Here is a 27499-nt window from a genome sequence, read left to right as displayed (position 1 = left end):
TTTGCGTATACACAAAGCACATCAGGCATTGTCCCCTACAATGGTACCTTCCTAGCCTCCAACATGCGAATGAGTTGCACGGAGATCTGAGCAAAGGGTGGACGCTCATAGGGCCGGTCCCGCCAGCACTGTCGCATTAGCTCATACCTGCATGAGAAGACAAGAAGTCAGAGGCAAGCAAACATAGGAGGGCAGAGAAGTTGCCAGGAACATAGGAAAAGGGCCTACTTATTCACATCCCTTTACCTCTTTCAGGAGAGGAAAGAGTGGATGAAGAAAAGGATGCACTTCTTCACATATGACATTCAAATGCACCAGTGCTCACCTGCTTGGGTATCGTTAAAAGAAATCAGACCAATTCAAGGAGGAGAAGACTTTGGTCTAGATGGGCAGGGTATGTATGTATGTATGTATGTATGTATGTATGTATGTATGTATGTATGTATGTATGTATGTATGTATGTATGTACGTACGTACGTACGTACGTACGTACGAACGTACGAACGAACAAACAAACAAACAAACAAACAAACAAACAAACAAATAAATAAATAAATAAATAAATAAATAAATAAATAAATAAATAAGCAAGCCATTAATGAATATGAGTTATGATAGCAATATGTCACGCCTAGCATTTGAGGCATTGTGCCTCTGTACCTGCTGAGGAACACGAGTGGTAAAGAGACTTGTTTCACTCTTGTGCAGTTTATAGGCTTCTCATAGGCAACTGGCTGTGCAAACAGAATGCTGGATAAGGTAGTTCTGTGCCCTGATTCTATAGGACTTCCTTTATAGACTCTTAGGAGGCAGAGACATATGGTGATGGTGGTGGTGGGGTTCCTCCTAATCCTACAAGGTCGGAATGAGGCACCCACCCTCTTCCTTGAACTATGAGCTTGTACTTACACTTCATCATCACAGTTGAGGGGCTTTTCCATGCGGTATCCTTGGGGCAGCTTTTCATAGAGTTCAGCACATGTCATGCCACAGTACGGTGTTCCCCCTAAGCAATTGGAAACCACATCAGATGAAAGAGCACCACACTCACTAGGATCCAATGTGTCTCTCCACACCCTCCCTCTCCTTTAGTGAAAGATGTAGCTAGATCGGAAGTGGGATGCTAGCATGCCTGAAGTGCACTGAATAGGTTTTCCCAGAATTACTATGCTAATTCGGGGATTCTAACAGCTGTAATTCAAGAAAGTAACTATTCAAAGTTCTGTCCTGACCACCAGTGAAGGTTCTTATCTTTACTATTCTGCTAGGCTTGCTGGGCTCAGAGATGTTCCTGTTGCTGTAACAAAACAAGTGTTAGGTCACTCTGATGCCACAGGCAGAAAATAGAGGTGGACTTAGAGAGAACAACAAATAGTACAAAACAATGTGAGGCCCAAATGGGTTGCAATGTAATAAAGGACAATGAGGACAAGAAGTCCAGTCTGTTCCCGCTAGATAGGAACTTACCCAGGCTGACAATTTCCCACAAGAGGACCCCAAATGACCACCTGCAAGAAAAAGATAAGTCAGGATGTGGGTTGAGGTCCATCAATGCACTCAACTCTGCTTTAGGACATGTTGATTTTTGAAGGTTATTTTGGGTTCTGTCCTGTTTCTCTAATGCCATATGAAAAGGAAATTTTCAAGTCAGTAGCTTATGCTTATTAACTGTTATTTTATACTTACTTCAATATCTCAAAAGACTTCAGGTTTTATTTTCTGGCATTATTCACATTTAGTTTAGTTTAATAGACTGTTTAAAAAGGCAAAACACAGCTAACTGCTTTTCTGTGGACATTTCTTGTTATGTTGTTTTTCTTTGTTGCTAATCTGGAAAAGGGGTAAGCAGTTGTGTAAAGGACCAAAATACCAGGCATTGCTCCCTCAATCATGTACATGAGTCACTCACACATCACTCTTGGTTGTGTATACACTGTAATTCAAGGATTCGATGGCCATCCACCGAACTGGCAAGCGGCCCTGGGAAAAACAACAACAATAAGAGACACCATTAAATGAACAGAAACCCATTTGGGGTTGAACAGAAAACAAGCTAGAGCATTATACTACTCAATGAAATATGAAAAACATGGGGAAGGCATGTACAGAGATACTTTAAGAGGCCCAATTTGATTCTGGAGTGACTCTTCATCCAGACCTACCATAGTCTTCTTTACATATACCTCCTCCCCTCTGGACAAGCCAAAATCAGCAATCTTTGAAGTCAAGTTTTCCCCCACTAGGATATTTCTGGCAGCCAGGTCTCTATGGATAAACTAGAAAGAAAAAAGAGAGCAACTCAACTAGTGGAAGTGATGACCTCAAGGCTCTCAACCAATCCAATCACTGACAGCCATGTTACTACCATGCAAAAAATATAGTATCCATGTGACATCTGAGCCAGAAATGTCTCATGAGCTACTTTGGCAAATCAAAATCATCTGTAAACTCCAAATAGCAACTTATATTCCATCTCCTATAGTGCTTCAGTATTGAGTGGACTTTACTAAAACCTGAAAAAGGTGTTGTGTTGGACTACAGTTCCCAGAATCCTGCAGTCAACATAGGCCACTGGTAGGTACTTGGAGTAATAATCCAAGAAGTCACTTTTTAAAACCCTGCTCCTGACTCAGAGGCTGGTGACATGGGCTACTTAGCCTGTTGTTTGGAGCACTGCAGGGAGGGAATGGTGCTCGCTTGAAGATGGCAATCAGATGATGTCTTTGCTAGAGCGCACCAGAGTGTGGCCACCCTCAACATTCTGGCCCCTGGCAAGGGGCTTCTACTTTTTTTGTGGGTAGGATCATTCTGGTTTGGATCAGTTCCAGCACATGTGATCATTGGAACCAACCCAAAGTAAGCCTTCATCTTTCAATTTGCCAATATTGTGAAGTGGTTTAATAAGCAAGCCATTTTAGGATATTGGCAGATTAATTACTTCTCCTACTCAGCAGAGGGCAGGGAAAGTGAAAAAAATATTGGATTGTATGTAGAGTATTGCTGATGCACTGCGTCAGTTTAAAAAAAAATCAAAGAGAAATCTTTGCCTTGCCTTGCCTTGCAGGGCTGGTTGAGAAAACACCCACAGTTGAATCCATGGCAATGGTTTCAGCTGCAGGCAGTTTCTTGACCAGCCCTTTCAAAGAAGGCATCATCATCATCACTGATGCAGCACATCAACAATAGTTTATATACAGTTAAAAAACATTTTTACACTTCCCCTGACCTCTGCAAGACAGGAGAAGTGATTGTTTAGCCCAGTGGTTCTTAACCTTTGTTACTCGGATGTTTTTGAACTGCAACTCCCAGAAACCCCAGCCAGCACAGTTGGTGGTGATGGCTTCTGGGAGTTGCAGTCCAAAACTCCTGAGTAACCCAAGGTTAAGAACCAGTCATTTAGCCAATATCCTGAAATGGTTCACTTATTAAGCCACTTCACAATATTAGCAGGAGCCGTTTCTTTGTGGTTAGGCTTGATTAGCACATTCTAATCAAGCCTGACTATTCCCAAGGGGCCCCGCTAGCTGGCTTCCTGCTGCTATTGTAGCCATACTCTGAATCATATTGAAATCTGGTTGCTCCCAGCTCTACCTATATGCCTGTAATTCCAGAGTCACTCTTAGTGTTATAGCCCTGGGGAATCAGTCTTTAGCGTGATGACAGAACTGCAGTTTTTGTAAATGCAGCTGAATAATACCAAATGCACAATGTTTTGAGCTCTTCCCTTTCCAGACTTTCTTGCTGATCCCTACAAAAAAGACAATGTGTGGGCCCAGCCAATGAGAAAACAAGGCAAGGTGAATATACGGACCTGTTTTTCACTCAAATACTGCATGCCTTTGGCCACATCAGAGGCAAACTGCAAGAGCTGCTGGGATGTGAGGGTTGAGGCTGTTCCATGCTCTCTGGCAAAGGCAGGATCTGTTTCTAGGACTCGACTCTTGCGCAGGAAATCCAGCAAGTTCCCATAGGGTGCATATTCAATAGCAATGTACAAGTAGCCTGGTAGATTGGGAGAGAAACTGTCAGGTGGGCTAACTGTCAGCTCCACGTAACAGTGAAGTGCTGATGAAAGTGGAGAAAAGGAATAGAGACGTGAAAACCCTCAATTATGGAAAGATGGTAAGGCATGTGATATTGCTTCTCTCTGCAAGTGCTGACAGAGAAAGTGAAATGCACATTGCCATGTTTTAGGTTATGTCCGCCACCAGGTGGTGCCAGCATTTGACCAGCATACAAGCCCAGAAAGAGACGGTAAAGATAGCCTGTAATTAAAGCTGAAAGCACGTTGGTGTTGTAGAGAGGTGACTGAGGCAGTCTTTCCATGTTTGTGAAATCAGACTAAACAGGAATCCCATGTTTACATTCCAAAGACCAATAGCAGAACAAAACTAACTAATTTGCACAATTTGAGAAGTCAAAAAAAATCCTATGACACTGAGATGCTCATAATAGTTATGCACGCCTCTCTCCCAGTCACGGGCTGTCTCTAGCATCTATTTCGGACTCAGAATGTTGAGGTGGAGAATGAGGTGTGGAAGAGGCAGAGCAACCGTGGATAAATGACCGTGCATCACTAGCTCTCACCTTTGTTCTCACAGGCACCCAGCAAGTTGATGATATTGGGATGGTGGCCCAGCTTGCAGAGAACCTCCAGCTCTCCAGCAAAGTCCCGGTGATCATTCTCAGAGGCAAATTCTGAAATACAGATGGGGATGCCAGAGCTGTAGCACTTGGCCAGGAAAGGGAGGTCAGGGAGGAACCCAGCAGGGAAACATTCCAGAGCAGAAATGAGGGACAGGTGCTGTCTGCTCTTCACATATTTGTTGGTGGCAAGCCGATGTCAGCTCAGTTGCTGTTGTGCATGATGAGGACATGCAAGCCAGTCTAACATTCTGCTGTGTGGTTATGTATGTGTGCATCATTCTAGATGTAACGGAAAACACACATTGCTGCATATGTTACAGGTTTGCTGTTGTGATGTGTTTTCAAGTCACTTCCAGCTTTTGATGCCATTATAAATTAGTAGCCTCCAAAAGACCCTGTCGTTAACAGCTCAGGTCTTGCAAACTACAGGCTGTACTGTAGCTTCTTTTATAAACTAAGTCTACCTCATGTTAGATCTTCTTTTTTCCTGTCATTTTCAATTTTTTTCTAGCATTATGCAACACATTTTATGAATGTGTAAGCCTGTAACAATAAAGGATATAAGCATATCAAAAATACTGTAAGGCACGAAGTGACAGTGAGTATCTTTAACCATAGCTCAGAGACAGGGCTACTGTGTGATACAAATCCTAGATTTAACCTCTGACAGGAAAACTCATGTATGAAAGCCACTGTTGGTCAGAGCGAATAATGCTGAACCAAACTAACAGTATCTGCCACCTGACATGTTAGAAAGCACCTTCTTATCTTATCCTGCCTACCATTTTTTCCTCTTTAATCCTGAAGGCTGGACTAGAAGATGGCCTTGACATTATAAACACAAAAAAGGTTTAGGGAGTGTCGGTTTCAATGATTCAGTACATTCAAGTTTTGGACATCACACAGCACCGAATGCGTGGCAAAAAAAATGGAAAGCAATTGCTTGGAAATGACATTCTAACTTTTTTATTGGATGCAGGTGAATGGACTTTCCTCTGTGACTTTCTTCTAAGAGGCATGTTCTCACTACAAACATCATCAGTTCTGTTATGACATGGTTTCCCTCTCCAAATATATACAGTATATATATTTGGCACTGGGGCATCCACTACACACCCTGAGTAATAGTTAATTGTCTTGGACACTAAAGAAAGTATGTGTGTGTGTGCATCTGCTGGTCTGTGCAGGCTTCACCATCACCAGGAGGGAGGAGAGCAGGAGTTGTCCCTGCAGCTGGACCAGGGAGGAAAAGGATGATGGTTTGCCTGGGCCTAGCCTCTGTGTCAATTTGGGCCACTTCAGTGCTTCCCAACCTAGATGCTGCTGGACTTAGGTTCCCAAAAGCTCTAACCAGCAAGGCCAAGGGTGAAGGATTCTGGAAGCTGTAGCATAGCAATTTCTGTTATGTGACAGCTCCCAGGCCTGGAACTTTGAAACTGCTGGTTTGGTATTTATGTGGGACATCCCACCTTTCAGCATCTTGATGGCTGCATTCATTCTGAGCCCGTCTTTCTTGATCATGGCCCGGATGACTTGCCCGAAGTTTCCTTCCCCTATCATGTCCTCAAACTTGATGTCTTCCCACTCCAGGATAGGATAGCTGAGGTGCTCAGGCTGTGGCTTGGGTCGGCGTGTCAGGGTTAGTGTGCCTGAGTTGAACTGTAGGATGGTCTCTTCACCCTGTAAGAGAGAGGTTTTGTGGAGAGGAGGTTTGGCAGCAGCACTGGGCACTGGCAGTGCCAAAAGGTGCCTGCTGAAAGGCGGGGATGCAGAAGGTAGAGAACCAAGAGGAGAGGAGAAGCAGCGATGGGCTGGGTCAGGGGCACCATCACTCACAGAGCCGGACTGGTAGGTGAATGTGCGGCGCCGGTGAAAGAAGTTCTTCTTGATGAGGAAAAGGGCCAGGAGGGCAAGCAAGATAGTCACGCAGGTGACAGAGACAGAACCCACAATGGCCAAGAGCAGCTGCTGGTCCACATTGGATGGAGGCAAATTCTTGCTGTCCAGGGTGGGCACTTGAATCAGGGCTCCTGCAGGGGAAGAAAAAAGTAGGAGGAGATGGGAAATGCACAGGGCACAAGAGGCATGGGGTGCTTCCTGCCTTTTTTGTGCAGTCATCCTGCCTCATTTATGGAGTTGTATTGGGGTCCAGATGGTGACTTATTCAATTCTTAGCCTTCCTGTACTTTCCTACCTCTTCTAGAGCTTCAAAGTGTTATTTTTTTTATGACAACATCTCCCAGAATCCTCTGGTGATCATGTTGCCTGGAGATTCTGGGAGCTGCAATCCCAAAAAGGAATTTCCTTAAGCTCTGCTTAACCCTGTTAAGTAGAGAAAGATGCCACCGTCCTACAATGGCTCTTGGTTGATAACACAGCCAGCCATTTCACAGCACCTGCAGAACCACCGGCATCAACTCTAGCTTTTCTACCTCCAGGATGGGTGGACGCCACAGGATGGATTGATGGCCCCAGCAGTTGCTGCTTCTGCCTGCGTCCTGGTTATCCTATGTGTTGATAGTACACTGTGCTGTCAGAGAGAGGATGGCTAATTCATGCCACCGCCTTTCTGCTTCTCCTGTGCACCCTACCCACCACACTGACTCAGACATCTCACTCCTATCTGCCTCCTTATCAGAAGAAGAAGACTTCTATATGTGTTCATGGATGAATGTCTGCCTGCTTGTTTGTCTACATTTTGGCACATGTATGCCTATGCATGTGTATGAATATTAGCCTTTTGCCCCAGCAATGCCCACTGATGTTTACTCTGTCTTTCACCCCACCAACCAGAATGGGCATCAGCCACTACTGCAGCACTCAGGGATGTTGGCAAATCTTTGCTGCCAGGGATGGGGACTCGAGTTGTGCGACTCGCTGTAAAGTCGGTTTTAAATCACACTGGCTACTTGACTTGGGCTTGACTCAGTTTTTGGGCCCAAGTTCCAAGTCTGAATCCAAGTCTTTGGTACCAAGTCCCACATCCCAAGCCTGAGTCCCTATTACAAACAAGCTTTTTCCCCCAGAAAAAAAGGGAGGGGTGGGTGGGTTCTGAGTTACAAGTTGAGTCTGAGTCATTGGGGGGGGGGGAAACTGAGTTGAGTCCAGGTCAAGTCTCCAGTGTGACTTAAGTCTGACTTGACAGCGAATCCCGTCACTTGATTCCGCGCTCCTGGCAGCACCCACTTGGTGTTCACTCACCATCACCCAGGATCTCGGCTTTCACGGGTTTGCTCCACTCGCCGGGTACGTATGAGTTGGCTCGCACCCGGAACTGGTAAGATGTGCTGCCGTTGAGCCCAGAGATGATCTTTGTGGTATCCCTGCCATTTTCTGTGTCCATCCACTGTGGTTCATTGTTCCCTCCCAACTGCTGCACTTCTACAATGTACTTGATGATGCCACCGTTGGGATATTCAGGGGGCAGCCACACCAGCCGGATGGTGTTGTCAGAGAGTGGTTCCACAGAGAGGGAACGTGGGGAAGACGGGCCTGTGGGGCAAGGCGTTTAGCACTGTTAGGTTTCAAATCGCTACCTGGAAGGTAGACTACACCAAGGTGGACAAAGTATTCTGGGACTTCTGAAGCACACCACATCCTGTTGTTCTTTCTCAGGCCTATCACGTTGTTTGGAAAAATCGAGGAATTGAAGGTAAGTTGCTTAGCTTCCCCTGCAGCACATGCTACCAATCCTTCCTTGGGAGCTTAGAGAAATTCAGCACCACACGGTTCCAGGTGACCCCAGAGGAAGGGAATGTAAGCTGCTTCTGTGTATTCTGTACCTTAAAAAACCCTGAAGAGGGTCACCATAAGATGGAGTTGACTTGGCTGTATGCAACAACAGTGACAACAATTTGAAAAGAAGAACAGTAAGCGGTGTTGTAGTAGAGCCAGAACTGATTGGATTAGCAGGGACACTGAAAATATCTGCCATCATAAGCTTTCCTATCCTTTTTTGAGTTTAATTTACAGTATTTTTTTTTGTAGCTGAAGGAAAAGTTACCATAAACAGCTACATATTGTTTTGACCAATACCTCCTTCTCCTTCTCCTCTTCCTTATTTTAATACTGCAGAACTGGAAGGGATCCTGTGGATCATGGAGTCCAGCCTCTGTGAAGAAGGCACAGTGGGGAGCTGGACTCCCAACATCTGGCTCCACAGCCAGAGACCTAAACCACTGAGTTACCCAGCAGTCTCTGTTGTAATCCAAGATACTTGTGACCACTTGCTCCTTAATGAGCAGTTAAGACCCATTAGCTTTACAAAAGACATGCTCCTGGTGGAGATAAAATCTGCATAGTAGGGAGCATTTGGAGTTAATAGTAAATTATGTAATACAATGGGGAAGCTGAGGTTTTAGATCCACCCATCACACAACAAAGGGGCTAACCAGGGCATTACAAAGCATTGAAGAACCCAGATCCAACTGGAACTTTCCAAGTATGGTAGATATTCATCTTCAAATAGAAGGGTGCTGAATGTTTCTATCTCAGAGGCAAATTTTCTCCCAAACAATGGCATATCCTACTTGCTCACCTTTGCTGTTGATCTTGACCATGTGGAGATCAGACGGTGGCCCCAGACTGGAACAGTGGTAGACCACCACTTCCAGGTAATACTCCTTTTTAAACTTAAGATTTGGAATATAGGCAGACTGCACAATCATGGAAGTGATGTTCTCCTGATGTACAAGCTCTTTGGCTGCATCATAGAGCCGGACAAGAAAACCGGAGCCCACAGTGTTACTATTTGGCAAATTCCAATTCACACGCAGATTGTTGCTGCCTTCATCAAACGAACCTTCAATCACAGGCTTGGCCGTTGGCTCTGTGTGAAACAGGGAACTCATCAGCTTGGCTCTGTTGCCAGCAGCACCTGGAGACTAGTCTTGCTCCTTAACATTTAGTGACAATAATAAGTCAGATGTTGCAAGAAAGATCTGCCTTGTTGGACCTCTTTTCCTTTGTTCTTTTAAGTAGATTCTCAGGTCCACCCATCAGAGTATGCTGCAAAATAGTCAGGCAGGAAACTGATCTGCCCGGGAGATGCCTCAGAGTACACAACCAGCCAAGGGAATTTGTGATCAGTAGCACCGGAATCCAATTCAAAAGAATGTGAACATGAAAATCTCCTCCTGGCTTCCTGCTAAGAATTCTTCTTCAGCAATTTAGTTTAGGGAACTAGGGAAAGCTTTTAAGTTGCTGCGATTGTTAAACAATAGTGTGTCTGTGTGTATGGTTTATAGAAGGCAAGCACCAGATATATACAGAGCTCTGAGTATAGCTTCTCCACCTGGGAAGATGGCTCTGTAAGGACCATATCCTGATTGGATTCAGGCCATACTAAATACAGTTGATCCATTTCCTTCTCTGCATCCTGGAAACAGCTGCTCCTAAAGACCAAACTATGAGATATATAATCTGCTGTGAGATGTATAGCAAATAGTACCCACACCCTGTGGAGGCTTACAGTGGAGCCTTCTCCCTCTTTTTCCCCCTTTTCTTTTCTTTCTATCTTCTCTTGACCAAATTGTACAATCCAGTTTAGGCTCACTAGGCATCAAAGACTCACCTTGGCACTCTGTTACCATGACAGCTTCAGGGCCAGGTACACCTTCCCCGTTGTCTCCAGGGCGTGTTAGTTGAACCTTTACAAGATAGGCCGTGACAGGTCGCAGATTCACCAGGGTGATGTTCTGGATATTCTCAACTGTTGATCAGATTAACATCCATTACTCTCGTGAGAGGGACCTTGAACCACACATTTTCTGCTATGCACAAGACTCTTATCAGAACTTCTTTAATAATTCCATTCTGTATAACATTAGCTGTATAAATAAATATTCTCAAAATTGTTTCAGAACAATAATGAAAAGGGGCTGCTACATCCACCAAAGCTCTTAGGCAAGAAGAGACTGTGGTCCCATGATGTAAAAATTATAGTATGCACTTTATTCCAAATTAAAAGCCCAACATGTTTTGGATTAGCCTTTTCAGCCTTCTTCAAGGACTATATCACATGAAATAGAACAGAAAGAAAATATTTATAGCATCATTTTTTCTAGGGACAACATTTTAAGCATTTCATACAGTTGAATTATTATATTGTACAACCTCTAGTCAAATAAATTCACACACATATAAAATGTAAACATGTAAACAGCACATTCCATATTAAGAATAAAACTTCATTACATGTTATCATGAGATCAAAATACAGACTGTGAGTATTGCACTTTTGTTAGCTCTGTTTATAAAGGCTTTCTGTTTATTAAATCTGAGTCCAGCTCCCTTTGAATGAATAATGTCAAGTTCCAAGAGAGGAACATTTTCATGCATAGATAATTGCACAACTGTGTTATAAGGCCAGTCTGGTGTGTACGAAACTGATGAATAACTAATTCCAGAGGTGTATGGAGGAGCAGTGAGATTATAAAAGGGGGATGAAATATATCTCTTCATTCAGGACTCCAGGAGCCAATGTATGCAACCTTGGTTACGCAGTGGTTAAACTGCAGTACTGCAACCAAAACTCTGCTCATGACCCAGGTTCAGTCCTAGGTAGCTGGCTCAAGGTTCTCAGCCTTCCATCCTTCGGATATTGGTAAATTGATTAGCCAACTAAAACCAGGCACAGAGTTAAAACAAAAGTAGAATTTAGTGAAGTTCTCACTGCAGTACAACAAAAGAGGAGAAAAGTGAACTTTGCAATTTCATCTTCCCTCACAACCCTTTGAAAAGCTGCTTTGCAGGGCTAGGGACCCTCTGGAGCAGCATGAAAAACAATGCAAGGAACTTCAGGGGGAGACCGAAATGACAAAGATGGCTGCCCTGCTCACCTCCCAGTGCCTTCCTTGGACAGAATGAACCCCTTTTTTTTACTTGGAACAGCTAACCAGGACCCAACCCACAGAGTTAGAAGACTCCTAGAGGAAGCAGACAGAGTGGAAAGGCAATGGCATAAGCACCCAACAACCGCTTACCTACAATGGATGACCAGGGAGAAGGACCCATTTGGGGTTTGTACAGAACCTTGGTGGAGACAATGGGTCCGTCACCTGAGGCTTGCCCAACAGGGGAGATCAAAAGCTGCTGACTCTGCTTGGCCAGGAGCCTAGGAGGGCTTAGTGGCACAGGAGGCACTATGGAAAGGAAAAGGAGGGATTTATTGAGAAGATTTTGGAACTAGCAAAAATGGATTATTTTGACAGATACACTAAATGATAGACTGGATAATTCCTGGTTCTGCAGGAATACATTAGAACCCCAATCCTGTGAAACTAACAAAACCCATCCTGGTGATTTTGCAGTTCACAGAAGCACAGCATTAATACCTCTCACAATGAGGTCTCACCTTTCACAGTGACCTTGAATTTGCCACTGTCCTGTCCCCCACTAGTAGAGACACGGCATTCCCAGAGGCCTGTGTCCAAGAGGGTGAGTGGTAGCACTTGAAATTCACAGGTCGTCTTGTCCTTTTCCATAATGGCTTTTGTAGGCTAGACAGGAGAGAAGACATGATGACATCCTATAAAAGTCTCCTGTTTAGGAACATTTATCAGGGGCATAGTTGTTTTCCTGGGACATGTCAGAGTTGGCTTCCGCCCCATCTTTGCTAGGTCCAGTGCATGGGAAACAATTATTACGCTAGGGCAGCAGGACCCAAAGAATCCTGGATATTGATTGCTTCGCTAAATTTCACCTTGACAAGAACTTATTTTGAATAGCAGCAAGCTTTGGGTAGCATATTGTTCACCTCAAGCTTCAGTCAGGCCAGGACAGTTCATTAAGCAGTGATTCTTAAGAATCCAAGGGTGCTCACACAATTAATGTAACATGTAGTTGGAACAAAGCTTGGAAAAGTTACTTTTTTGGAGACAGTACATCTCCCAATGGCCACGCTGGCTGGGGGACTTCGAGACCTGTATTGTGAAGATGTAATTTTCCCAAACTCTGAGTCTGATCCTTATTTATCCTTCTTACATGCAGCTAAAAAACTATACTTGACAACACTTAGTGTAATTAACATGAAAAAAAAGCTATATGAACAGTATCTTACCGTGATCACTCTTCCATCAGCCTTGCGCAGTTCAATGTTGTCACGTACAGGGAGTGGGTTGCCTGTTGCTATGCAGGTAACTATGGGTTGGGAGCCTAGGTTAAACTCCAAGTGAGAGCGCAAGTCGATGATTTGGGGTATCCGGTCTTCACATAGGACATAAAGATACAGTATTAGAAATGTAGTGAAGAAGCACTATATTTGGGCAACCAAAATGTGCTCCACAGATGTGGCAGCCCCCCTGACACCCTCAGTCTGTTTTGCTTAGAAGTCCCATTTCATGCTCTGGGAACACAGAAAAAGTGGTTTTTCCACATGCACCCTTCCAGTAATTTCTCAGTATGAAAAAAAACCCCTCCCACCCTAAAATATTTTGGAGCATGAGCAAAAACATGGCAAATTGTCCTCCTAAGACCACAAAAGGACTCTTCATTATTTAAGGGATTGGGGGGGGGAGGCAGGGAGACAAGGAGGTATCAGGATTATGGGACATGGGAGGTTTCAAGTCTGGGGGGCTGTCATGTGGCAGTGGCCCATTGCTGTTCTCCAGCAGGAGTAATGTACACAACAATTCAGTAAACAGATCCTCAATCCTTTGGGTCCTCCCTATTTGGAACTCATCTGGCATGGTGCCCAACTATGCCTAACAATTGACACTTCTCCAAGGTGGTTTTACCTGACTTTTCACAGTGTTGTCCATGCCAACCAGATGGGCAAATGCAGCCACTGAACCGGTTACAGGTGCCTCCATTCTGACATTGACATTCCAGGGCACAATCAGGTCCATACATTCCAGGGGAACAAGCTGTGGGAAGAACAGGCTTTGTTGCAGAGACTGTACTTATTGCTCAAAACTATGGAACAGATTTATCATATTTCTCTCACAGTTGGTGCTGGGGCATTGAAAAGTCAGATAATAAAATTTTAATGCACTTGGACTCAGATTTTGTTTAAAAGACCTGAAGGCCAGGCAAGAAGGTCAATTTGCAATAGTAGTTCAGGATTTCTGCATTTTTTGTTTCATCTGTAAACACATACTGTTTGTATGAAGAACATTTTTATCCTCCAACTCAACCTATTGTGAGCTACAAATGTAAGAATGGCTTCTTCTAATTTTAATCTCACTGTAGAGATGGGTGTTCATGTGTGAGAGACAGAGATGAAGGAGGAGAGGGCAAGCTTGTTTGATCCACCAGTGTGGATTTCCTCTGTCCTGTCTCTGCCCTCTGTTAGGACTGACAAGTTCAGAGGGAATTCCTGTCACAATTGTGGAAAATGTTAGTTTCACTATGGCTGTGGAAATGTCCCCCTTTCACCAATTTGCTTGCATTTTTTTTTTTTTTTTTTTTTTTGCTCAAGGATGAAATTGTTCAGCCAATGGGAGGTCTACTGTTTTGGGGAACAGATCAGTGGGAAAACAGAATGCAGGCGCTGATAAAAACAGAGGAAGGAAGAAAAATCCAGCAAGGCAGCCGAGTTTAAACAAAAGGCATTCATGGCCTACGACGTTAAACAAAATTCACAAAATAACTGGATCATAGTGGTTATACCTGACACTGTACCCACGAAGGATCCCTCGCCCAGCCCTAAATCTAGATAGTGAGGTTGATGGATCAATTAAAATTGCTAATGGAAACTCTACGGACACAGCAGGAAAAAGGTCCAGAATTCTGCACTGTAGATTGCCAGATGAAATAACTCAGAACACAGCAAATGAAGTCCTGTATGTAGCTCAATTAGATTGCAACATGTTAAGTGTCTCATTGGGATAAGAAAGGTTTTTCCAGTTTTTAAGACTGGGAAATGTACAGCAGAGAAAGACAATGAGGTATAATGGTTGTTGTGGGTTTTTCGGGCTCTTTGGCTGTGTTCTGAAGGTTGTTCTTCCTAATGTTTTGCCAGTCTCTGTGGCCGGCATCTTCAGAGGACAGCACTGCCCTCTGAAAATGCTGGCCACAGAGACTGGTGAAATGTTAGGAAGAACAACCTTCAGAACACAGCCAAAGAGCCCAGAAAAACCCACAACAACCATTAGATCCCCACCGTGAAAGCCTTCGCGTGAATACAATGAGGTATATCTTCAAGTTTTTGAATCTTTTAGAAAATGAGTAATTTGCTTTCCAGCCATGCTCGCCTCTCTTTTGGATGCAAACAGGCAACCTGTCCCCCATGAAAAAAAGAGGAAGAAAAAAGGAAAAGAGTAACAGGTATTTCTTTGCTTTTTAAATCGTTAATCTGCCACTATTCTGAAGCAGCTTGATCATTAAGCACATCACTATACCAGACATTCTAACTGGAAGGTGCCTTGGCAGCTCTGACAGCTGCAAGGCTTGATTTTAGTTTGTTCGCAAAGACCAGACACAGAGGAATGGACTAGACTAGAGCACAACAACCAGCCCTAGTGATACACTAAACAGAGGGAACAAAATGGCTGTCTTGACAAACCCTAAGACATCTTCTGCAGTAGGCTGGGTTTGCCTCCCAATCTACAGAAACATTTCAGAGAGAGGTCATGCAAACCATCCTTACTTTATCTTGCACAGAAATCGATACTTTGTAGTTTTACTTCAAATAATATACTCGCTCCATAAGATGCACCTTTCCATAAGACGCACCAATTTTTTAGGAGAAGAAAACAGGAAAATATAATCTGTTTTCTTCACTCTATAAGACGCACAGACTTTCCACCCCCCTGTTTTGTGGGGAAAAAGTGCGTCTTATGGTGCGAAAAATACGGTAATTTTCCCATCTGCAATACTGACATAACAAAATGCTAGTTTGAAAAAAAAGGCAGCCAGCTGTGAAGGGGAAAGTGCTCCCTCCTTCTTGAAGCTGCTGGGCTTTGTCAATACAGTATCTTTGGTCAATTCCTCTTATTTTCCCTCTTGTCAGCAGTTCCCTCCCCCACCCTCAAATACCATATAACTATCATGTGACTTTAACCCAATTTCACCTCCCACCAATCCAGCTATTGATTCATTTTCATATTGTAAAACTGCACTTGGTCTTCTTAGGGCTACCTATATATTTAATTTTGAAAGGGAGGTATTGGCCCCTTTCCCTTTGGGGATAGGGTGTGTCTGCACAGAGACGACACACAAACAAGTGTTTAATTAACATGTTAATGAATAACTTTAACTAATTTTCAAATCTAGAATCGCAAGGTTCTGTCAAAGGCCAATGCAGATCACTGGACCGTCTAGAGTGGTCCGGTGGTCCAGATAGGCAGGGTATAAATCAAATAAATAAATAAATAAATAAATAAATAAATAAATAAATAAATAAATAAATAAATAAATAAATAAATAAATAAATAAATAAATAAATAAATAAATAATAATAATAATAATAATAATAATAATAATAATAATAATAATAATAATAATAATAATAATAATAATAATAATAATAATAATAATAATAATAATAATAATAATAATAATAATAATAATAATAATAATAATAATAATAATAATAAAAAGCAAGTGCAGAATGCCTTCTGTGCAAGAGAGAGTGATGCATCCCTACATTTTGGAGAGGAAAGGTATAATTTATGAACTGTTATTACATCACAGAAAAGCTGGTTGGAGAAGGGAGAGAATAATTGAACCAATTTAAAATGCAAGTGTAATTTTTTTTAAAAAAAACTCTGTTATTTTATCTTTGACTCAAGGAAGAACAAAGTACTGTAAATTCTATGATTCACCTAGTCTGCTTCCCAAATCTCATATTTTCAGGGCTTTGGGATAACTTATTCACTTCAGAATATCTCACTGTCCACTTTGGGGGAAGGGGGCAAGAATAGGCTCCACAACGATGGGGAGGGCCAGAATGAAATACTAGACGCCACAGAAAGGAAGGAGTTCCATTTAAGATTCCCTTTGCTGTGGAAATTCCTGCTCACAAGGATATGTGACAGGATTTCTGTTAGTATGTTGGGGCCAAGCAGGAGGGAAACAATTCTAAAGAAACAAAGGGAGGAAGCTATTCTCTCCTGGCCACAAGCCAGGCAGAGTCCCAACAGAAACGCAACAAAAACTGGATAAACATAGTAAGCAAGGTTGTGTGTCTATGATGGAGACAGGGTTCTTGAGTTTGTTTGTTTGTTTGTTTTTCCACATAGAGGTTCCTCAGAAACCATGCAAGTGTTGCAACTGTTGGTAATAAATTGGTAATAAAAACAAAACTGCAAGTTCACATGAAAACCAATAAAAGGCAACTTGGTGAAATTTGCTTTTCTTGACACAATTCCTGTTGGCATTGTTTCTCACCTCTTGCGTTCAAACTCTTTCTTCTCATGGACTTAGCCAGTCCCTTCATTGGACATTGGAAATGTCCAATTGTCCTATTACTGTGTTTCCCCGAAAATAAGACAGGGTTTTATATTAATTTTTGCTCTAAAAATGCACTAGGACTTATTTTCAAGGGATGCTTTTTTCAGGTACAACATTTATTCAAATACAGTCATGTCATCTTCTTCTGGTTGCTGCACAATGGTGGAGGGTGGGGGTTCAGTTAACTGGGGCTTATTTTTGGGGTAGGGCTTATATTATGAGCATCCTGAAAAATCATACTAGGGTTTATTTTCAGGGAAAGAGGGTAGCTACTAGATAACAGTAAACTTTCAGTGATTTCATTTAATAATTGTGGCGCTGTGGGCTAAACCTAAGGCTCAGAAGACCAGCAGTCATAAGATTGAATCCATGCAACGGAGTGAGCTCCCGTCGCTTTGTCCCAGCTCCTCGCCAACCTAGCAGTTTAAAAGCATGTAAATGCGAGCAAATAAATAGGTACCATCTCGGTGTGAAGGTAATGGTGTTCTGTGTCTAGTTGCGCTGGCCACGTGACAATGGAAACTGTCTTCGGACAAGTGCTGGCTCTATGGCTTGAAAAACGGGATGAGCACCGCCCCATAGAGTCAGACACAACTGGACTAAAAATGTCATAGGGAACCTTTACCTTTAGGTAATATTTCATTTGAATTCTTGCTTGCATGCTGAGGCCATTTTCTAACATTTTGTTTTACTCATTTTTGTCAAGAAGCTACACACCAACTATCTTGTCCAACACTGTAGAGCCTTTATAAAGCAAGGCCCTGTTACTATTTTGAAAAATGATGACATGGATATTTGACGGTGCCAAGAATTCAGTAAAGTTTGTTTCTATGCATTTATACGTTTCATTGGCAAAAGGGAGAAAATGACACCAAGGAGTTTTAATCCTATAGATCTGAAGACAAGGAGTACCTCCAGAAATACTGTTTTTTTTAAAGCACTGTTGCCATTTTACTTTCTACCATTTGGTAGTGCTGCATAACAATTGGCTATAGGAACACTTCCATACATTGGGGCAGTAATGTGTTTGAATGTTCCCATTATTTCTGCAATATTGCACTGTACCCCAACAAGCCTGCTACTCTTCACCATATGCCCATACCTGTGCACAAGATAACTGTAGATTGTGTTAGAAGACCAGTCTAGGAGTGTCCACAGGTTACCTTGTTATTCCTTTTTAATGTTAGCTCCACCCCGGATCTCATATGTTGTTCTAGCATTCAGAAGGGTCACAATCAGAACTTTGGGACTACAACTCCCAGAATGCCCTAACTAGTATGGCCACTGGGAACTTTTTGGGAGTTGTAGTCCAAATAAGCAATGTTTCCAAGGTCAGACCTCAGGGCAAGGGCAAGGAAACAATAGGTAGACATACCTGAATTGCATTGTAAGCCACTCCATCCAGCAGCACAGGAACAGCCATATGGATCAGGGAGGCAGAAGGCCAAGCCCCTGCAGCCCTGCTCATTAGGGCATCTCTCTTGGCAGTTTCGCCCAAACATGCCTTCCTTACATGCTGCAAGGCAGAAAGGATCCTGTCAGGGATCTGCTTCTACTACAGCCATCTGTTTGAGTCATGCAGTGATTGTGCCTTTGTGTTCCCACAGGGCTGTGTCACAATAATTCCCACAATAGGTTGCTCCCTTTGCTTTGATGCCAAGCTTTTCCCTGTGACTTCTGGGTTTAAGCCGAAGTCACTGTGCCTTTTCTTGAAGAGCACGAATTGATATCTCTGCAGGCCATCCACCCACAATCTCATTAGGCTTGTCTAAATCTGAGAATGCTTCCTGCGTTCACCAGAGGATTCCAAAGAGCATGGGTGTGGAACTGACAGCTCATCAGAAGGATTAAGCCCACAGACCCATCTATCCCGCATCTCTCCTTCTCTTCAGCACCATCTACAACAGGTACTATGATCAGGCTATCAAAAAAAGCTTCCTGGGGCATCAACGCATTAAAAAAAAACAACACCTCAGTTGCTCTCTCTGTGTAGTGGTGGGGAGTCACAGCTGTGCAGGCTTACATGCTAAAAAGGATCCACCCATAGATCATAGATCACATGGAACCCTTGGAGACCTCCACTGTCACATGCAGATTTGCCCCAGTTGCAGTGGCTGTCAAACCTCATGGCAGGTCCTTCCTGAACATTTAAGAAGACTAAAGCCAGCAATCTCATCTATAATTCTAGTCATTCGTTTCATGCTTACACAGAAAAATACAAGTCAATCAACATAGCTTCCTCAATGTACTTTCCCTAAGACACAGTTGATCAGCTATAAAAATGAGTGTACTGATTTTTTCCCTGCCAAACCAGGAAATGTGGCCATAAAGAAGGAAAACTGGCGGAAATGGTCCTTTCTCCATGTTCCAAGAATAGCAGCAGGACAGAGCAGAATGTCAGCTCTGCTTCCTAAAGAGACGCATCCACTTGAAGTTTGGGAACTTGTTCTGCACAAGCAGGAAGGTGTAGACCCTCTCCTGCCCCCCTTCATTTCCTGGGCAAACCACAAGAGGTCTAGCCAGTATCAGCATTGGCTGACTGGATGGCCAGTATCAAAGAAACTGGTTTTGAAGGAGCTGATTGGATTTCCACTTTTAAAGAAGAAGGAAAATGACCTTTTTGACTCCAGAACTTTGCACAAGTACTTTACATGCCTCCCATGTTACTCAACAGTGCCAAATGGATTTTGTGAAAAGACAATTCCCTAAAAATGAGCTGTCCCAGCATTTTGGGATATTAAGGGAGGGGAGTCCAAGCCAAAGTCAGGAGCTGAACATGGCAGGAAAAAACCCAAGTAGGGCATCAACACGAGACGGTGTGGCCTTTGAAAGACACCCGTTTAAGCAAAGACTTAGTTCAACATTCATTTTAGGTGGCATGAATGTAGCAGCAAGTGACCATTCCAGTTACTATTTCTGCAACTTCATCCAATAAAGTCACTCCCATCTCATGAACTGCATGGCATCTCTAACCTTTCTCGCAACGGGTGCCCATGAAACCTGGTGGGCAGATGCATTCTCCTTCAACATGGTGGCAGATGCCCCCATTCAGGCAGTCAGGGCAGTCCTTGTCACAAAAGGATCCCCATTTCTTGGCTGTGCAACCTGGAAAGACACACAGAGGGAGAAAGGTGGCCCCAGGGGGAGAAAGAGAGAGAGAGAGAGAGAGACGTGTAAAAATGCCCAGGTGGCATCATGGAGCTATGACCACAACACAGTCATGTTCAGACTTGAACAGCCATTAGACTCAGAGCAAATTTACACTCGTGCAGTCATGGCTCTTTGGCAGCAATCTCAAGCGATCACTTGCATATGTTAAATTGGCCCTAACATTAGGCACACTGAGGCAGCTGCTTCAGGCAGAAAACTTTGGGAGCCATGGAAGGGCAGAAAGTTTTTAGTGAAGTTATTTTGCTTCTTATTACTGCAAGAAATAGGGAAAATGCTTTTGGATTTTCTGCCTCATGTGCTAAACTGATGTGGGTGATTTTGGAAACCTTATCTTGTGTATGTCCCTCAGGGGACTAATTTGCTTCTCTGCCTCAGGCATGAACAGACAAAGTTTTCATATCACAATAGAAAATAGTTTTCAAGGAAAGCTGGTGACATATTTAGGAGACAGCCATGGTGAGATAAGTAGTGTTGTACTTGTCCTTATGAGTACATAAGTGTTATACTCACTTATGGTACATAAGTATGAAACACTTATGTACCATAACAGGGGATTTAACTAGACATTTTGGGGACATCTTTGGTCTCCTCCCCCATGCATCTCCCTCATAAAAGACACACACAATAGAGATCTTGCATTTGGCACACCTCTGTTTTGGTTTGCTGACACCACCTGAAAGGTGAGGCCAATGTTGAAGGACATAATATCACATCATGAAATTCTTGTATGAGACTTGACTGGAGAGATGCATATGGTAGATATAGATTGATCACTGGCTTCCATACATGTCCCAGTAAATGTACTTCTGGGCCACTAATCAAAAGGCAATTAGGAGATGTAGAACTTGGCAAAAGCTACTTTAAGAACAACAACCCAGAACCCCTAGAATTCTCCAGTCAAATCCTATAGCTGTTTTGTCTTTTCTTCTGTACTGTGTTTTATTTTTATTTTGGTGGATATGTAGTAAAAAAGATGAAGGAAGTGATGAGAAAACATGCGAGGGTTACAAATGGAAGTCAATGGTAACCCAGAGAAAAAAAGCCATACAATTTTGTGAAAGAAGACAACTGCATAATAGAAACTTCTCAAGAAGCATCCTTGGACAAAAAGAAAGACCCCCAAAATCTTTGTTAGTTGTCCAGGAATTTAATCTGAGGGAGACCATCATGCAAATGTAGAAAAAACTGCAGCTGTGAGAATCTCCTCTCGTATTTAGCACTTGAAGGCACAAAAGCCTTGTCCTCTCCTACATTTAATCTTCCCTGTAGAGAACATTAGAGCTTTTTCTTTATTACTTTCTCTTCAGAGAAAACCCTATTCTGTTCACACAAGAAGACATGTTGGAAGAGGATTAAGTCATTGCTTCAGCTTTGTGTTGCCTCACCTCGCACAATCAGCCTGAAGAAGGCACTTGACAAAGGACTGTCCCCTATGAATGTTGCACTATAAATCCCAGCATCGGCAATGGTCACAGATGGCAAGGTCAGAGTGGACTGACCCTCCTTCACCTCACACTGGTCCATGATGTTATGGTAGGTCCCTGGAAGAGAAACAGAAAAGGGAATATAAAAGTATGAGACCTCAAGACCTACCTCTGGAAGGTCCTCCTTGAGTTGGAGAGCTCCAGCCGGAGTCGTATCTAGAAAGTAACTAGGGCTGAGTGGTTCTATGATGAACTTTGCCTGTTCTGTATTTCTTTCTGCCTGGGGAGGAACAGCTGGCAGTGGTAGACACACCTGGAATAGGCAGGTTCATGTCCTTCCAGTAGGAAAGTTTGCACTCTCTAAATCAGTGGTTCTTAACCTTGGGTAACCCAGGTGTTCTTGAACTGCAATTCCCAGAAGCCTTCACCACCAGCTATGCTGGTTGGGGCTTCTGGGATCTGCAGTCCGAGAACACCTGGGTTACCCAAGGTTAAGAACCACTGCTCTAAATTTTAGTGTCCTGGGTCAAAACCCCAGTCAATCTTCCCTACTTATGGCTCTGGCTCAATCCACTCCAGCCTTGGCATGCAAGAGGGTCCTTTTTAAAGAGAAAGATGGGATAAAATATTTTTAAATATCATGGAATGAGAGGACCATGCTTGCTGCATCAGAGCAGGAGAACACAGAGTTTGGTGAAAGATACCTCCTTGAACTACAATTCCCATAATTCTGCAGTGAACACAAACATAACGACCAAGAATTCTAGGAGTTGTAGTTGAAAAAAAAGTAACTAGCCATTTTCTGGAAGTACCAAGAAGTACACATCAGCCCCTATCAAGCTTCTGAGGGCTTTGTGTAGACTGAATATTTTCATTTGACAAGTAGAAGTAGTCTAGGTAAGACACAAAATTTACTCACTTTCCTTCTTTTGCCACGTCCTTCTGCATGTATGACATGCTGTTTTTCATTTGTTATCTTTGTGTTGCAGCTACAGTAGCAGTAACATTTATACTCAACAGTCATATTGCAATTTTCAACTACCACTAAAATACTATTTTTGTTTGTGATGGGTCCCATTAACACCACTGTAACCTTTTTATGACTCTAATATTGAAAGATGATAAACATAATAGCTGAACAACAGCAGCAGTGCCTACAAATGTACAAATGTCTTTCTCAAAAACAAGGTGTGTTTTTGCTTCTATCATGGTGGGACCCACATTTCATAACTTATGTCTCTTCAGAGTAACTGAAATGACATAAGATGTGAAAGATCAAGAACCACTGGTGCAGCAGATCAGCATCAATGGACCAGCAGCTCCTACAAGAGGATAGCTGGGTGTCCATGGGAAATGTGAGACTTTGTGTATTGTCTGAAGGAGAAGCAGAGATCTGGAGGCAGGGCAGATCTCACCAGGGGCATGAAGTTGGAAGGAGGGGTGCACTTGCCATTCCTTTTCCACCAGATGTCTGCATTCTTCGCATACTTGATCTTGGCGACAAGTGCAGCTGGCTGATAGAGGCTGACTGTCGTTGTCACCTTGTCTGGGATGAGGTTGGCTGCAGAGTTGGACAGAAATTGGTACTGAATTAGACAGGAGAACCTCCAATGTTTACTCCTCCTTCCTGATTGGAAGATCATCCTCTTCTGGATTGCCCTTTGGCTGGGAGGATACCTTAGTTCTCCTGTTGCATCCCTATCTGGGCCTCTCAGCGTATGCCTGAACACCTCATTCTGACATTTGTATGAATGCTCATGCATAAGACTGACCAAGACATTTTTGTGTCCTGAGGAGGAACAGTACATGACACCTCTCCTCCTTTCCCCATCAAAGGGCATAGTACCCTAATACTTTTGGGTCATGACAGAAAAATCCCAGAAGCACCTCTCCCTACCACACTGTAAAACTAAAATAATAATATAGCTAATAGATTCATAGAATAATTGAGTTGAAAGAGGCCTATAAGTCCATCAAGTTCATAGATTTGGCCTACCAATGTTCCAAGGGGAAAGTAGAAACGGTAGGATGAACTCTTATGAAGCAGTGCATGTGAAGTGAAAACAGCCTTGCTTTTTGGGATATTACCTTTTTAGAATTTGAGGTGATTTTAGAATTCTGTATATTAATTCATTGTTACTCTTCATTGTTAGCCGCCTAGAGTGGTCTTCACCGACCAGATAGGCGGGATATAAATTAAATAAATAAATAATAATAATAATAATAAAAACCTCCCTAGGAAAATATCTTGCAAATCTAGACTTTAGACTGCACCAGTAACCTTGACAAGGCATGCACCGCTTTGATTTCCAATGGCGTCTTTGTTCTGCCTCACCAGTTCAATATCCCCTTACTTCAAAGGTTGCTAAAAAAGGAAAATGTGTTTGTTGTCATTTATTTCTCTTGAGTTCTTTGCTAAGATTAACTCAAGTGATGGCTCTCTTAAGTGAATCATCCACATGCTTAAAGTGAATAAAATTCAAAGAGCAAGGTTGTGTAAGATGTCATTTGACCTTCCACCATTTCCTCTACTGGCCTGGGAATTGCAGTCCAGTAATATCCAGAAGGTCACAGTTAACATTCTTTATCACAGAGCCATAAAATTCAAAACTCTGCTTTATAGAAAACCCTGTCTTACATGTGCAGGAAACATGTAACTTGAGTTCTCCCACTTAATGCCAGCTCACTCTATTTATTTGTGTTAGGTAAAAGGTAAAGGTTCCCCTTGACATTTAGTCAGTTGTGTCCGACTCTAGGGCATGGTGCTCATCCCCGTTTCCAAGCTGTAGAGCCAGCGTTTGTCTGAAGACAGTTTCCTTTGTCACGTGGCCAGCGCGACTTAGACCCGGAATGCAGTTACCTTCCCACCGAGGTGGTCCCTATTGATCTACTTGCATTTGCATGCTTTCAAACTGCTAGGTTGGCGAGGAGCTGGGACAAAGCGACAGGAGCTCACTCTGTCACGTGGATTCAGTCTTATGACTGCTGGTCTTCTAACCCTGCACCACAGAGGCTTCTGTGGTTTAGCCCGCAGCACCACCACATCCCTCATTTGTGTTACCATTTCCCAATTTAGTGCCTTCCAGATGTGTTTGACTACAAATCCCATCATCCCCACCTTACACCCAGAAGTCCTGGTGCAACAGGTCTGAGACATGCAAAGTGGAACTAAAGGCATTTAGAGAGGAAGGTACTTAAAGTTCAAATGCCATACTGAAAGTTCATGTCCCCAAATCCTATTAGTTACACCTGCCGGTGAAAAAGTTGGCATGGGCATTTGCTGTTTGTACCAAGTCACGTGATTTGATGGACAACAACAAATGCCTATGCTAAATTTCTAACTCTGAACACTTTGGCAATGAAATTGAAATCAACTGCATTGCACTAGCATAAAAATTGAATAGGATTTTCTTCATGGTAATTAAATTGTAAATGGCTTTAATAAGATTCTGATCAGTGACTGGAGATACAAACATACAGTACTTTTCTGCTTAGCAGATGCTAAGAGCCTTTTCCCCTATCCTAGCTTGGAAGCAGAGGCTGCAAACGGCAATGGTCTCCCCTACCCCAATACAGTCCAGCTAATCAGCCAGAAACTGAGGAGGGTGGAGTGAAGGTTGCACAATTCACAGTCAAGGAGCCAATGGCTGTCAGTTGTGAATCCCTGCTTTATAGTATTTGAGGACAGGTCTGACACTGGTAAACATTTGTTGGCTTTAGGGAGTGAAGGAACGTGCCACTCTTTCTAGTAAGATTAATTGCCCTGATGTCATGAATGGTGGCAGGGACTGGCATTATGAGGCTCAGACATACTGTACCACTAGTACATCTTCCTTGTTCTGTGTCCATCTACTTTTTCCAAGTTATCAAGCAGAGAGAAAGGCAAGGCAAATGTGCAGTGAACTCCGCATGGTGTATAAGGGGAGAAGGTGCCAGAGAAAGAGGCAAATTAAGGGGCAGTGACACCCGTGGCAGCTAGAGAGAGAATATTTGTGTCAGGACCTCCTTTCCTAAAACATGGTGCCTGAAGTAGCTCCAGATTTTGCATGTGACAGCTGTAAATCAATCTGCAGGGTTAAAAATTAAGGGAAGACCTGAAGATTAAAGACTGGCTGATCCTTTTATATTGTTCCTGGAGCTGGTGTGTATGTAAATAGGCTGACAAAATGATCCCACAGTCTGGATCTGGGTTTGTGCAGAAACAGAGGGAGGACTTGATTGCATCAACCCTGGTCTTATCACAATCAGTGAGAAAGTAAGCACTGAGACATACTAATTTCAAAATACTGTAGGTGTCTCTCCCATTACACAGAATGATGTGGAGGTGTTTGCCTTTAGATGCCCTGTATCTGTATGCCTTTTCATGTACACCTTTTTTTTTAAAAAAAATACTTACCATAAATGTTGTTGTGTACATACACCACTCTGGTTTGTTCTGATTGGGTCTTCCCCAAACAGTATATGATACCCACAAGTTCTGCCCGGGAGAAGCCTCGTATCTGCACCTCATTGCTGCTGTTCTTGTAGACCTGGAACTTGGATTTGGGATGGGTCATGACAATTCTGTTTTCTCTTTCAACCAGGAGGCTGGCATTCCGCTCACTTGTCACACAGGAAAGGTAGAAACTTGTGTGAGAGTGGCTCAGAACGTTGGCAATGAGGGTGATATCCAGAATTGCTCCTGCATGAGAAGAAGCAGAGAAGGAAAGGGATGATGTTGTGTATTGGGAGAGCAAACATGAGCATAATTCACCTGATACAAGTCATACTGAGCAGGTTCTGTAGTGGCTCTAGAAGGAGAGCCAAGGCCTTCCAGAAGTTGCTAGAATCCAATCCTTATCGTTGGCTGTAATGACGGAGCCTTCTGAGTTTTGCATTCCAATAATACATACAGGCCCAAAACTGCCAATCTCAGCTCTAGAGTCTAACAAAAAATATTTGGCTCATTCCTAGAAAAGATAAAGTATTTTGCTTTTAAGTGGAACAGATCCTAGCAAGACTAAGAAAAGTTACTTTTTGAGATTACACATTCTAGAATCTCCCATCTAGCATAGCTAGTGCCATGGCCTGCTACTGAGGGAATCAAGGGAAGTCTCATCTAAATAATATAACATTTTCAAGTGCTGTCTCTTTCTCAAACATCCAAGTGTCAGAAATGTCATGTTTGAAAAATTGGGTTCAGCACTAATTCTTATTGCTGGTTACTGTTCCTCTTTGTCTGTAGTGACTTTATACCATCAGCCTGTGTATTGATACATGGTGTGGAGTTACCAGGTCTCAGGATGCTGGCTCATGTCTCAGGGAATTGTTTCATATCCCCAGGTCTTCAGGCAAGAAGAAAAACGTAGGGTGAGCATTGCTGGAGGAAAAGAATGTATAATGTTGATGTATTCTATGAGGTGGCTTTAAAACAACTCTCCACGTTTCTTGGTGGCACTAGGCCTGTTTGGGTCAGCATGAAAGACACGGTATGTGTATTGTACTTTTGCAATGTTGGTACAGCAAATAGCTAGGAAGGAGGGGGAAGGACTGGGGAGAGAGCCTGCATGCACTTGGACCAAGTAGCAGCTGGTGACTCCAATTTCGGAGCTGCTGTGAATCCACTCTAGGTTTTAGTTTGCATGATGCAGGAGTTATCCAAAATAAGTGGACCTGTTTTGCGGATAGGGTTCAGCACACTCTATTGCAGTCTGATGACTAAAATGTTCTGGCCATCTCAACCCTTTCCTGCAGTGTCTTTATGACACAAGGAGCTGAGTCACACCTCAGGAGTTGGCCCTGAAATCTCAGGGAACAGAATGCTGGTGATTTAACAACCTTATGGACACAACTTTCCAGTAATAGCCATAGAATCATAGAATAG

At 43.0% G+C, this 27499-nt stretch overlaps 1 protein-coding gene across 3 annotated transcripts in view; it reads right to left on the bottom strand.

The window, feature by feature from the left end:
* TIE1 (tyrosine kinase with immunoglobulin like and EGF like domains 1) overlaps positions 1–27499 on the bottom strand; it is a 40706-nt gene that overhangs the window by 2183 nt on the left and 11024 nt on the right. Inside the window, exons 2-22 of one of the 3 annotated variants that reach the window (XM_020783208.3) lie at positions 26033–26317; positions 23087–23197; positions 21598–21753; positions 20015–20146; positions 18417–18557; positions 13384–13512; positions 12708–12853; positions 12003–12147; positions 11632–11790; positions 10221–10358; positions 9186–9476; positions 7850–8140; positions 6485–6678; positions 6118–6328; positions 4589–4699; positions 3813–4003; positions 2164–2277; positions 1911–1981; positions 1469–1509; positions 911–1007; positions 48–147 (exon numbers count right to left, since the gene is read on the bottom strand). In XM_020783208.3, coding sequence (XP_020638867.3) covers positions 48–147; positions 911–1007; positions 1469–1509; positions 1911–1981; positions 2164–2277; positions 3813–4003; positions 4589–4699; positions 6118–6328; positions 6485–6678; positions 7850–8140; positions 9186–9476; positions 10221–10358; positions 11632–11790; positions 12003–12147; positions 12708–12853; positions 13384–13512; positions 18417–18557; positions 20015–20146; positions 21598–21753; positions 23087–23197; positions 26033–26317 — 3254 coding nt within the window. Of the gene's footprint in view, positions 1–47; positions 148–910; positions 1008–1468; positions 1510–1910; positions 1982–2163; positions 2278–3812; positions 4004–4588; positions 4700–6117; positions 6679–7849; positions 8141–9185; positions 9477–10220; positions 10359–11631; positions 11791–12002; positions 12148–12707; positions 12854–13383; positions 13513–18416; positions 18558–20014; positions 20147–21597; positions 21754–23051; positions 23198–26032; positions 26318–27499 lie in introns of all 3 variants that reach the window. The other 2 variants (XM_020783207.3, XM_078392781.1) reach the window with 2 other exon arrangements.

The sequence above is a fragment of the Pogona vitticeps genome, chromosome 4 (assembly GCF_051106095.1).
Source record: "Pogona vitticeps strain Pit_001003342236 chromosome 4, PviZW2.1, whole genome shotgun sequence".
Lineage (NCBI taxonomy): Eukaryota > Metazoa > Chordata > Lepidosauria > Squamata > Agamidae > Pogona > Pogona vitticeps.
Note: the sequence above shows the minus strand (reverse complement) of the source record. Positions and strands in the feature narration are given on the sequence as shown.